Raw genomic sequence first — 12,113 nt, forward strand, 5'->3', positions numbered from 1 at the left:
TTTAATTGTTTTTTGCCTAGAAAGTCTGCTCTCAAAGACCTTTAACCTTCAAAAAACCTTCGACTTTGGACGAAGGGAGGAGGACAAAGTGATATGAATTTCTTTGACTGTTTTCTGCGGACAAACTTTTCTTGACCTTTTCTATTTTTGTTTGGAGATAAAGGCCTAAAATTGTATAGCTCTCGTCTAGGTTCTGATGGAGATCAAAGAAAGTTAGTGACTAGTCCAGCCTCTCACTGTCTTCAGTGCTACTGCTTCGTAGCATGCATTTAAAACAATTTTATTAATCTTAGTAACATGTCTATAAGTAATTGATGCGGCTTCCAATGTTGGTCAGACTATTTGGAAAAAAATAAACTACTTTTACTGAATTGTGTTTCAGGGAATCTCAAAGTTTGGTGTCTGGTTGAAAGAGAAGAGCGGCAAGTCAATTTATTTTCCCCAAGGAGGTCATTAAGAAAGACAAAATAACATTTTTAAAATTCTCAGTGTAGTATGTTTATTCTCAAAAATGGGGGTATTAATGTTTGCATCTGAAGACTTTAAGAAGCGTTTCAAACATGAGTCAATATTGACACTTAAGAACTAAAATCTGTGGAAGACTATTAATCCTTTCTTGGCTAGAAAAGACAAAGCTTTAAAAAATCAGAGTTCTAATACGCATGGTAGCCATCATTTTCGGAATATTTTCATTAATTCATTCATTTCTTATTAAATAGTTTCCTATTCCAATCAAATGAAGATTGCTCCATTAAGGAGTCTATAGTGAAATAAACAATACAAAAGCATCTATCTATCTATCTATCTATCTATCTATCTATCTATCTATCTATCTACACACACACAGACACCTGATAAGTAGTAACATAATACTAGCAATATTTACTTATTGGTTACTATGTGTCAAATAATGTTTTATGTACTTCACATATATTAATTTGTTTCACCTTCACAATAACCAGATGAGGTAGATGTTATCATTATCCCTGATTTATAGCTATGCAAACTTAGGACAATTAAAATATGTGTCCATGGTCAGTAAGTATCAGAATCATGATTTAAACCCAGGCAGTCAGGCTTCAACACCTACCCTATTAAACACTAACCTCTCCAGCCTCTCTAATGTAATACAGAATGCACTAAACACCACTTAAAGTGCAGCGAAATGCCTATGGGAATCGAGAGGGAGACAAGATGCTTCCCAGCTTGGGGGCTCAGGGAACAAGAAAGGATTTGAATATGGCTTTCCTTGAAAAGTAGGTAGCATCTCGGTAAACTGAGATGAGGAAAAGGAATCTCAAGAGAAGAAACGAGGTCATCAAAAGACACAAAAGTAAGTTCGTTTGTTGCTTTTTGTTTTATATCCCACATGAGTGAAATCATGTGGTTCTTGGCCTTTTCCGTCTGACTTCACTTACCATTACACTCTCGAGATCCATCCATATTGTTAAAATCGGCACAAACTCATAGACACAGACAACAGCATGGTGGTTACTAGAGGGAAAGTGGGGGTGGGGGAAGTATGAAGAGGGTAAAGGGGGTCAAATACTATAGGTGGTAATGGAAGGAGACTAGACTTTGGGTGGTGAGTACACAAAGGGATATACAGATGATGTATTATAAAGTTGTACACCTGAAACTTATATAAAGTTATTAACCAATGTTACCCTAATACATTTAATTAAAAAAAAAGACACCAAAAGTAAGCTGGCTAGCTGTGCATTTTAGTAGAAGAAGCTGAGGGTACAAGGGAAGGAAAAATAAAAATAAAATGACAGGAAATTGAGATTGGGGGCCAATCCTGAAGGGCCAGATGAAGTAGTCTGTGGAATATTTTGAAAGCTTTGAGGAGTCATGAATGCTGTTTGAACAGAGGAGTCATATATCCTTTCATTCATTTGACAAATATTTGTTGAGCACCTAACATGTGCCCGGGTACTGTCTTGGCAATGAGAGTATGTAAGTGAATAAAGTAGATGAAATTCCCACCCTTACGGAATTTATAATGTAGTCACAATCTAAGCTATGCTTTAGGAAGCTTAATTTGAAATCGCAATCTTCAGGTTGGATTGGAGCAATGCACTTGGAAAAAAGGAGTGAAGGAAGGTAAAAGATCCTAAGAGCATGAATTAGAGCAGGGTTAAGGGGACTGGAGAGAAAGGAAGGCACAAAGGATGAGGAAATTAAAAATCAATAGATCTTGAAAATGAACTAGAAAGTAAGGCAAGTGAGAAGGAGACGTAGAACTATTTGCTTTGAAATTTCCCTGATTGAAAAAATGGTGGTGTGATGAATGGCAGGGCAGTAGATAAAGACTTGGTATATAAAAGATATGGTCAATTTGGATCATGTGGAGTTTGTGATGTCTGTGAGACATTTGAGTAAGAAATGTCCCACATACAGTAAGAAATGTGGGACTGATACTGGAAAGAGATAAAAATCTTAACATCATTGCCGTAAAGGAGGTAGATAAAAGACTGCTTCTAGTATAATACCTAGCATATAACTGACACTTAGTAACTATCGATTGATTGACTACTGAATGAAGAGAACAAGATTAATGAAGACAGAAAAGAGAGCCCAGAATATACCCTCAGGTAAAGAAAGAAGAATGAATAGCTAGGGAGGTCAGAAAAAATTAGCAGAATACAGCACCCCATCAAGTCAAAAGGTGAGGAATTTTCCAGAAGACTGTGATGGGCAACAACAACAAATTATGCACAGAATTCTTAGGGCAATAAGGACTTGGTAAAAGGCATTTGCATTTGGAAATTATGGTGGTTTCATACAGAAGTATTTTAGTTGAGAGGTAGTAAATATGGAAACTAGACTGAAAGGGAAGGTGGATGTTTAGGAAGTAGAAATATTTCCATTTATCAACAAATTCCTACTAGGTGAATGATTTGAAACTTATATTTGCTTATCTTGGGTCTTTGCCCAGAATGCTGAGTCAGTTGAGAGTAATGGGTAGGACAGTAGGATCAGTTGAAGGTCAGAAGGTCAAATTTAGGTTCAGATACTGACTCCTCTCTCTATATAGTTGTGTGACCTTAGGAAAAACTACCCCACATCTTAAAGCTTCAGTATTTTCCATCTGTGAAATGGATAGGATTATAATACTGCCTGGTGCATAGTATTATATTTTTTAAAGTGAGCTATTATTATTATTTATCCTAATAATTGGATACATACATGGTGTTATTAATCCCAGAAAACTAAACATTTATTTAATAGGCTTTTATTTTGAATTATTTCCCTCCTAATCTGGTGTGATAAAACTCAAATTAGTTGATTTTCAAGGAAGTAGTAGTAGCTAAATTACTTAACCTCTCTAATTTTACCCTCCTCAACGGAAAATGGAAATAATCATAGCAATACCAGAGGTTTTCAATGAGAATCAAATTAGAGAATGAAAGTAAAACTGCTTTGTCAATAATAAAAAATGAAAAATTTAGTTATTATCATACTCATCATTAATATAACTTTGATCTATTGATTTTAAGGAGTTCAATGTTAGGTTTATAGCTTCAGTTTGACTTTTGTCTAATGGTAATTCGTAACAATAATACAGATCTTTCACCTGAAGAAAGCTTTTTCAAAGTGCTTTTATATTTATTATCTTATAAGATTCTCACAAAAGCTCTGTGTAGTATGAAAGCCAATGGTTATTAGGGGCTTTCACAATTGACTTTTCAGTATGCACAGTGTCTTCTTAACCTATGTGGGACTTTCTTTCAGTTTGTACAGTATATATAAAATTACAGAATCCAATAGTCGAATTACAAAGTTATTCAATTTAGTGCTGCCTTGTATCATTCCAGATAAAACTGACTTTAATGGCAATACCCAGAAAAGTAAGTTCTGAAGTTTTCAGTACATTCAATTAACATGTTTACACATACACGTAAAAGAAATCATGGTAACATGGTCCGGAACATTGTAACTCTTATAATAACATGACTAAACTCAACGCATTCAATTGAGGTGATTGTTTTTTATCATTGGACAAAAATAAATGAATTCTTATTTTCTATAAAAACTCTTCCTTACTATAGGAGATAAAGCACCAGCCTTGAACACTTGTCCTCCTTGACTCTTTTCTTCTACACTTTTAATTATTTTCACTATTTCTTTTCTGATCCTCTCTGTGATCTACAGGAATTTCAGGATCCAAACATGGAACCTAATAAAGGACTGAATACAGGAAGACAACAAGCATTTGGCTCTTGAATATGTTCCTGAGGACTGCAATCTGTAGTATTGTGAATGTGTATGATCTTTTTCAGTAGCTACATGAGAATAAAAGGGAAAAAAATTGTCCATGTTTACGTAATATAAGAAACTCACTGGCCTTTGTGGAAAGAGTTTTTCAAAGTTTGCCTACATGACCCAAATACTGTAACTTTTCCCACAGTATGAGTTTCACACCAAAGCTTTGCTGGTTCTTGGCCTTTTTTCATGGTTAAACCATTAAGAGAGTCCCCATAGCTATATCCCTTTGAGTAATATAGAAGATAGCATCACTTCATACCAATTGTGCTATAGTAAGCAATACTTTGGTGACTTTTAGGCATATTTCTGAACGGACTGTGGAGAAATTTAAGTAGCAATGACATAGATTGGTGTGTAATATTATGGATTTCTATGGCTTCCATGTCAATGTCCTTCAATTTGTATATCTTCAACCTAGATCTTTCTCCAAATTTTAGATTCGCATTCACAACTGCTTCAAGGGAGGTAATATTCTCACCTCTGTTACTCACAGACACCTCAACACTGACCACATTGTTGACTTCTCCTCCCACCATTATTTCTTCCCACAGATTCTGCAACTCTGTAAAGACACTCAGGCCAAAGGGCGAGCAGTCAGTGAGTACTCATTGTACCTCACATTCTCCCCTCGCTTCTACCTCCCATAAAGTGCATCACAATGTTGATTTTTTACCTCAAATAGCTCACACATCTGTTTCATTTGTTCAACCTCAGCACCTTAATTATCCTTTCTTGCTTGGAATATTACAGAAATAACTTTCTGTTGCTCCTGGACAGGTCTCATATCCTTCCAATTCATTCCCCTCACAGCAACCAGAGTGGTCTTTCAAACGCACAAGTTCAGTTTTTCCATTTCCTTAAAACTATGCCATGACGTCCCATACACTACACATAAAGTGCAAACTCTTAAAGACAGGTGGCAAGAGGGAGGGAAAAGCAGCTTACACATACAGAGCCCTTTGAGTCCAATACTTTGCCCCGTTGCTGGCCATGTTTCATGTAGCCTATCATTTGCTTCTCACAAAATCCTGTGAAGTATTGCATTCAACGTATAGCAGAATATAACTGAGACTCAGAGGTTAGGCAACAAGTGGTAAAATAAGTGGTCTCTGCCTACAAGGCTCAGACTATCTACCAACTCATGCTGTCTTTCTACATAATTTAGCTCCAGCTGATCTTTCCAATCTCATTTCTTACAACCGTATCCCAGCCGTGGAGGTTCAGATGCCCAAACTACCATACTGTCCAGGACTTTAGACACGTTGTTTCTTTTGCTAAAATTTCTCTTTTTTATTCTGTGTATCTAGCTAACTCCAAACAAATTCTTCTAAATTTCCCTGAACAGAGCTTTGCAGCTTTGGCTGGACATAAGAATCATGGACAGGACAAACTGTGATCAATCCAGTTTGAATTTCTGGATTTGAAATTCAGAGATCAGTATTTTTAAAAGCTCCTCCAATGTATAAGCAAGGTTGAAAAACACTGTTGTTGGTGAGTTTCCTGGCCTCCCTGGCTTCTCTTAATCATCTTCCAATTTTACTAGACTCTGTCTAGCCCTGTATTATAATACTCAGCACACTACTAAAATTTCATTTTAGCACAGCTATCTTCACCTCTGAAACATAAGCATCCCAAAGGCAGAAATCATGTTCTAATACAGAGGCTTTTGAATATACCATGTTTCCCCGAAAATAAGACCTAGCCAGACCATCAGCTCTAACACGTCTTTTGGAGCAAAAATTAATATAAGACTCTAATGCGTCTTTTGGAGCAAAAATTAATATAAGACTCTATTATATTATATCATAGACCTGATCTTACATTATAGCAAAATCAGACCTTGTCTTATATTAATTTTTGCTCCAAAAGACGCATTAGAGCTGATGGTCCAGCTAAGTCTTATTTTTGAAGAAACACAGTATGTTACATAGTGATCCAGTATGTACACACATGCATGTACATACAAACAGTTGAAAACAAAGTTTCACAAAATAATACTACTGACCCTACTTAAGAGGGACGGGCTCTATTATTTTCTATTCTAGTCTCTTAATTTTATTCCTCTTTATTTAAAAAATGTGGATTGCTACTCATTAAATTGATTACACAACCCAGTACTTTGTCTGAGAAACATCTCTCTAATCACGTTTCTATTGCTGGGTAAGAACGTCATGCTAGGCACCTACATAACAGGTGCTTAATGAAGATTTGATGAATTAAAGTTCTTAGAGAAATAATACGTGTAAAAGTTTTACATATTTAAGGTAAGCAGTCATCAGCAGGTAAAAGAAAAATATTAAGATTAGCTTTCATACTCTTTAGACCTCAAAGTAGAACGACTAAAAAATATATATAAAACTCGATTCAAATTATAGCAACAGACAGGAAGACACAGGGGGTTTCCTTTTCTTAGACTTGGTGATCCACAGATTACCTTTCTATCCTCAGATGTCCCAAGGAATATGACAATCCAATTTTTTCAGAATAGTAATTGTTTTACTGAGATTTCATTCTCATAACTTCCTTTGGAATTATCTAGTGGGCCAAGATTTTATAAGAAACAACTTCCTCAATTTCCATAATGTATTAGAAATCTAAAATATCTTAATCAATTTACAGGCATATCTGATGGACAATTCAAAATTCATCAAACTTGTATCTTTGGATATGTTTTGTTTAATAGAAGAGAATTTTTATAATGAGAAAGGGGGTTGGGAGGACACGTGGGTAAACAAATGAAATTAGAGAAGGGAGTGAGTTGAGAGATATGGCCTGAGCCATGACCCAGATCACAAATGAAGAAATCTCAAATATTAATTGCTGTGTAGTTTCTCTTGCTGAGGAAAAGATCCGAATTATGCCACCTTTATGACAATCTCGCCCACCACATACCCACACCCACACACCTTCTTTACAAGCTGGTATTACATTTATCTCTTAGGGGTGCTTAGAGAACCAGTTAAGCTGGTAACATCCTTGTGAAATATTAGCAAAGATGCAGTCTTCCAATTTTCAGTTAGTTACCCATGGTTTTATGTTAGAACTTGGAACCATTTTCATCTATATCAGTTCTCTGAGTCCCAAAGCAGGAAATATTTTGGACACAGGAAGAATCTGATTCAATTGTGAATATAGTTCTTCATTTTAAGGATACATTTTCAATGACAAAATCTCCGACTGTCACCTCTCAGGGCTCTGTATGGTACTCTTATAAAAATGTACTGTCTTTAAAATTCCAGTTAGACTTTCAGAAATAACAATACTTATAAGAAAAATCTCATCACCCTAAAGTACAACTATAATGTCCTCACTTTTAGTAAGGAAATTAAATAACAATTTTTTCTAGTATAAGGAAGAAATTTTAATGTTTCTCCGAGTGGAATTAATCAGGTTAATTCCGTTAAGGAAGCATATGCTTCATAATCCATGTATGCTTACTTAATCCATGCATTGTAATTATTGCAGAGAGAATTAAATATCCTACGAAGTAGATGGTACACAACAGTGATAGGTGGTCTAGCAAGAGCTGGAGTCTCCATATATAGAACAACTGATTGGCCGTCATAAAGAAAAAACATATTTTGTGAAGGTTTTCACTGACTGTCACCACTTAGTAGCATTTGTATAAAATAAAACATCACGGCTTTTGAGTGAACAGATATATCAGGATCTGTTGGGAGAGCTGTTGCTCTGGCTAGGCATCTGGAGTTTCCTTTTCTAATATGTAAGAATGACCCTTGCTATGCAGTCGTGGAGCATATCTGTGGGGCATATCCATGGGACATATTATCTGTGGGGCATAGGCCCCAAGACCCCCAGTGGATGCCTGAAACCACAGATCATACTGAACCCAGTATGTACTATGTTTTTTCCTAAACATACATACCTATGATAAAGTTTAATTTATAAATCAGGCACAGTAAGAGATTAATGGTAACTAATAATAAAATAGAACAATTATAATAATATACTGTAATAAAAGTTATGTGAATGTGGTCTCTCTCAAAATATCTTATTGCACTTCATTTACCTTTTCACTTAAAGGAAGCACTTTACAGCTTCTCATCAGCACATCAGAATTGTCAGGATCACTGCTGGTGTGTTTTGGGACCACTGTTAAGTAAAATAAGGGTTACCTGAATGCAAGCACTCGATGCTGATACTGACGGCTACTAAGTGACTAATAGGCAGGGAGTGTCTGTAGCGTGGAGACACTGGACCAAGGGACGACTCATGTCCTGGGTGGGATGGCGTGAGATTTCCTCATGCTATTGAGAACAGCATGTAATTTAAAATTTAGGAATTATTTATTTCTGGAATTTTCCATTTAGTAATTCGGGACCATGGTTGGCCTAGGGTAATTGAAACCATGGATAAAGGGGGACTACTGTACAGCACGAATCAAACCATGAATAGAACGCTAACACCTTCTTCAAATGAAGTGAAAAGGTATACCGTTACCTATTTTTCCTTCACATATATTATAGCAAATTCCTTTTGTTCAAAATTTAAAAAATCATCTTCGAAGGGAAAAAAAGCAAACACTTCCATTTAGCTGAAATAGCATGTGATCTCAAGATATATGGTTTTATTTACTTTCAAGATTGGCATTTCCATTTATTGCTTTTAACCCCCGTGTCTTAATTCATCTCTATCAATTGAAATGTGCTACTAACAATAATCAATAGTTTCAGTAGTTTAGAGTTTTTGCCATGATGCCTCTAATTATTTCATCAAAAGACCATCATTGTGCACCTGAAACTAATTAAAAATAAATAAATTAATTAAAATGAAAAACAAAAACCAAAAAAACAAAGAATAAAAGAATCAGAAAGATTGAAAAAAAAAAAAAGACCATCATTGAGACATCTAATTGAAAATCAGACAATAGTTTAGTGGTTGCCAGAGGGTAACGGGGGCAGGGGGTGGGGGATGGGAGATGAGGGTAAGGGGGATCGAATATATGGTGATGGAAGGAGAACTGACTCTGGGTGATGAACACACAATGGGATTTATAGATGATGTAATACAGAATTGTACACCTGAAATCTATGTAATTTTACTAACAATTGTCACCCCAATAAATTTAATTAAAAAAAAAAAAAAGAAAATCAGAGCTGGCTATAAATGTCATTGACATTCATAAAATGTAGTTTCAACCTCAGGTAACTGGAATTCAGAGAAAACATAATATTAACTAAGAGAGAATGAGAAAATCATCTCTGTCTTAAAATAATGTTGGAATCTTAGTCTTACCATAATGAATGACAAATGTTATGTTTAAGATTTTCAGGAATTCTAAGTGATATGGTTTTTAAGGATAAATACATTTTTATGAGTAATATAGCATAAGCTAAGAAAGTTTCCTCAGCACAATTTCCAACTATTTTTAAAAGTGGGATAAGAAAGCTAAACACAAAATGTATTCCATTTTTCCATGGCAAATAGAGGTAGAAAACATGGCAATGTTTTTCTTTAGTGATTCAGAACCTTGCAGTTTCTCAAGATTAGGAGTTATGTAATAATTTTCATTTTATAGCACTGCGGATATAAGTATAAAATGTATAGGAGGTAGAGGGGTATATCTTTGCCTTCAACCAGACTTATTCACTAATTTAAGGGATATTTTATTAAATTCCTATTATAAAATGATTTTGAGTCAGTAGATTATTCTTTATTTTTAAAGTAATCTGCTATAAAATCTACATTAAGTTTTACTCTTTACCAATTACTGATGAGAATCTGTGACTCTATAATTTATTAAACTTCTAGGATGGCTTTACGTGAATCGACAAGGAGAAAATTTTATTTATGAAATATCATCAGTCAAATAAGTTACAGCAGCACATTTTCTAACCATTCATCTAAGAGTGACCAAAAATTTTAACTTAGTATTGCTTTTATATTCTCAAGCCATGGAAGATATCTGCAAAGATAACGGCAGGTATTGTTTGAAACAAACTACCTCCAAACGATCAAACTATCTCAACTCACATTGTGGAGAAGCAAGTAGGGAAGGAGGAGAATGATAAGGCAAGAATGATGAATTCAAGAAGCTATAAATTGCCACTGTCATCTACTCTATGCACAAGAGCAGCAAAGTAGACCAAATACCCTCTCAAAACAGAAGAAAAAGGAGGAGAAAAACAAGAAGGAGAGGAGAAAAGCCTCTGCTTATTATGATTTGATTTTGTAATTATTTTTCAACCTAGGGTACGATATCACTTTTTTCATAATTTAAAAATATGAAAACGTGAACTTAGTCCCCCAAAATTGATCATCTTATTCTAACACTCCAAATTTTATTTGCGATAACAATAAAGTTTTCATATCAAGCCAGAAAACTCAACTATATATAACAAAACTCCATAATAGTTCAGGAAAATTATATCAGGTACTGAGAATAAACTTAAGGAGGCTCCTTGAACTGCAAAATATGATTCTCACCAAGACTTCATTAAACAAAACTACCCCAAGCTTCTGTTTCCACTGTTTACGCATATGAGATTTTATAGCAATAATTTTTGTCTCTAAGAAAAACAATTGTCTGAAAATTGTATTATCATTAACTATGACAAATTTAGCCATCTCATTTTTTATTTGCACAGATCACGTTAGGAAGAAAGCTACAAAATGCCAGGTTAGCATTTCAAAACGTATTTGAAAGTAATGAAGGGAAACTGATTCGGTTAGCAACGCTGAATAAAATAGACAATTCATACAGATGCTTTCCCTGTAAAATATTAAATAAACACTCAAAAATGGCAACTTTTTCAATTGAATAAACCAATCCTTCATTTATGTCTCTGAGCAAAATTTCTCCTCGACCAAAGCTTTGGTTTTACGTGCAAGATTTTCCTGGTTAAAAATATGTACTATTTAGAAGATTGGAGTGTTCAAAGACATAATAAATGGCTTTCCCTTTTCCCTTTGCCTCTCTCCTTTCTGCCCAAATGATTACATATATCAGGCCACAGAAAACAACTTATGAATATCTTGTTGCCCGCATATCAATTACAAGGACAAATGCTGAGAATTGTTCAATTGGATTCGCAAGAGTACTAAAGTAGAAATGCTTGACTTACTTGCCATTGTTTCATCAGCTCTCTTACTCCCTTGGAGTCTTCTAGGAGCCTTTCCTTATGGGTGGCATCCTGCAGGACGTTGGCAGTGGTTTCAGCTTCTGTAAGCCAGGCAAGAAACTTCTCCAGGTCCAGGGGGAACTGTTGCAGTAATCTATGAGTTTCTTCCAAAGAAGCCTCTCGTTCGCTCGCTCTGCAAAGGAACAAATGTCCAGATGTAACTCTCAAATAGCAGAATGGTGCGGCCAGAGAACCCCATGAAAAGAGCAAGGATAAAGAGACTAAATTGTATATACCAACAAAGGGGTGAATTGTTGCTAAAATTCCTCTTAAAAGAAACAACAGCTAGAATAGCATATATACAATTCATATATACATGTATATACATATAGACACATGCATATATGTATACCATGGGGGTGCCAAAAAATGTATACAAGTGGACACTTTGGTCAACGTTGCTCAAGCAATAGTTCACCGTAATCAGAAGTGTCTGGACGCTGGTGATAAACACTGTGAGCACCTCTTATAATTGCAGAAGTCAAACGTGACTTGTATTCATCTTTTGTTATCCGTTTATATTGAGTATTACAATTTTTCTACAGTTTTCCTTTCTTAAAAATGTGTATACATTTTTTTGGCACCCTCTGTACATGTATATATATGAACTCGTGGAAGTTCATATATGAACTCTCAAAAAATTTCTTTTTTAACTTTCCAGTTTTTACTGATCAATCCTGAAAGTTTATTTTAATATGC

The 12,113-nt window shown here is 35.1% G+C and overlaps 1 protein-coding gene across 8 annotated transcripts in view; it reads right to left on the bottom strand.

Moving 5' to 3' along the window:
* Positions 1 to 12,113, bottom strand: part of DMD (dystrophin) — a 2,122,179-nt gene that overhangs the window by 478,785 nt on the left and 1,631,281 nt on the right. For all 8 annotated transcript variants that reach the window (XM_074323910.2, XM_074323908.2, XM_074323912.2 and 5 more), the window contains one exon: positions 11,358 to 11,547. In XM_074323910.2, coding sequence (XP_074180011.2) covers positions 11,358 to 11,547 — 190 coding nt within the window. The remainder of the gene's footprint in view (positions 1 to 11,357; positions 11,548 to 12,113) is intronic.

This window comes from Rhinolophus sinicus, chromosome 18 (assembly GCF_057876585.1).
Source record: "Rhinolophus sinicus isolate RSI-liver-muscle chromosome 18, RSI-T2T, whole genome shotgun sequence".
NCBI lineage: Eukaryota > Metazoa > Chordata > Mammalia > Chiroptera > Rhinolophidae > Rhinolophus > Rhinolophus sinicus.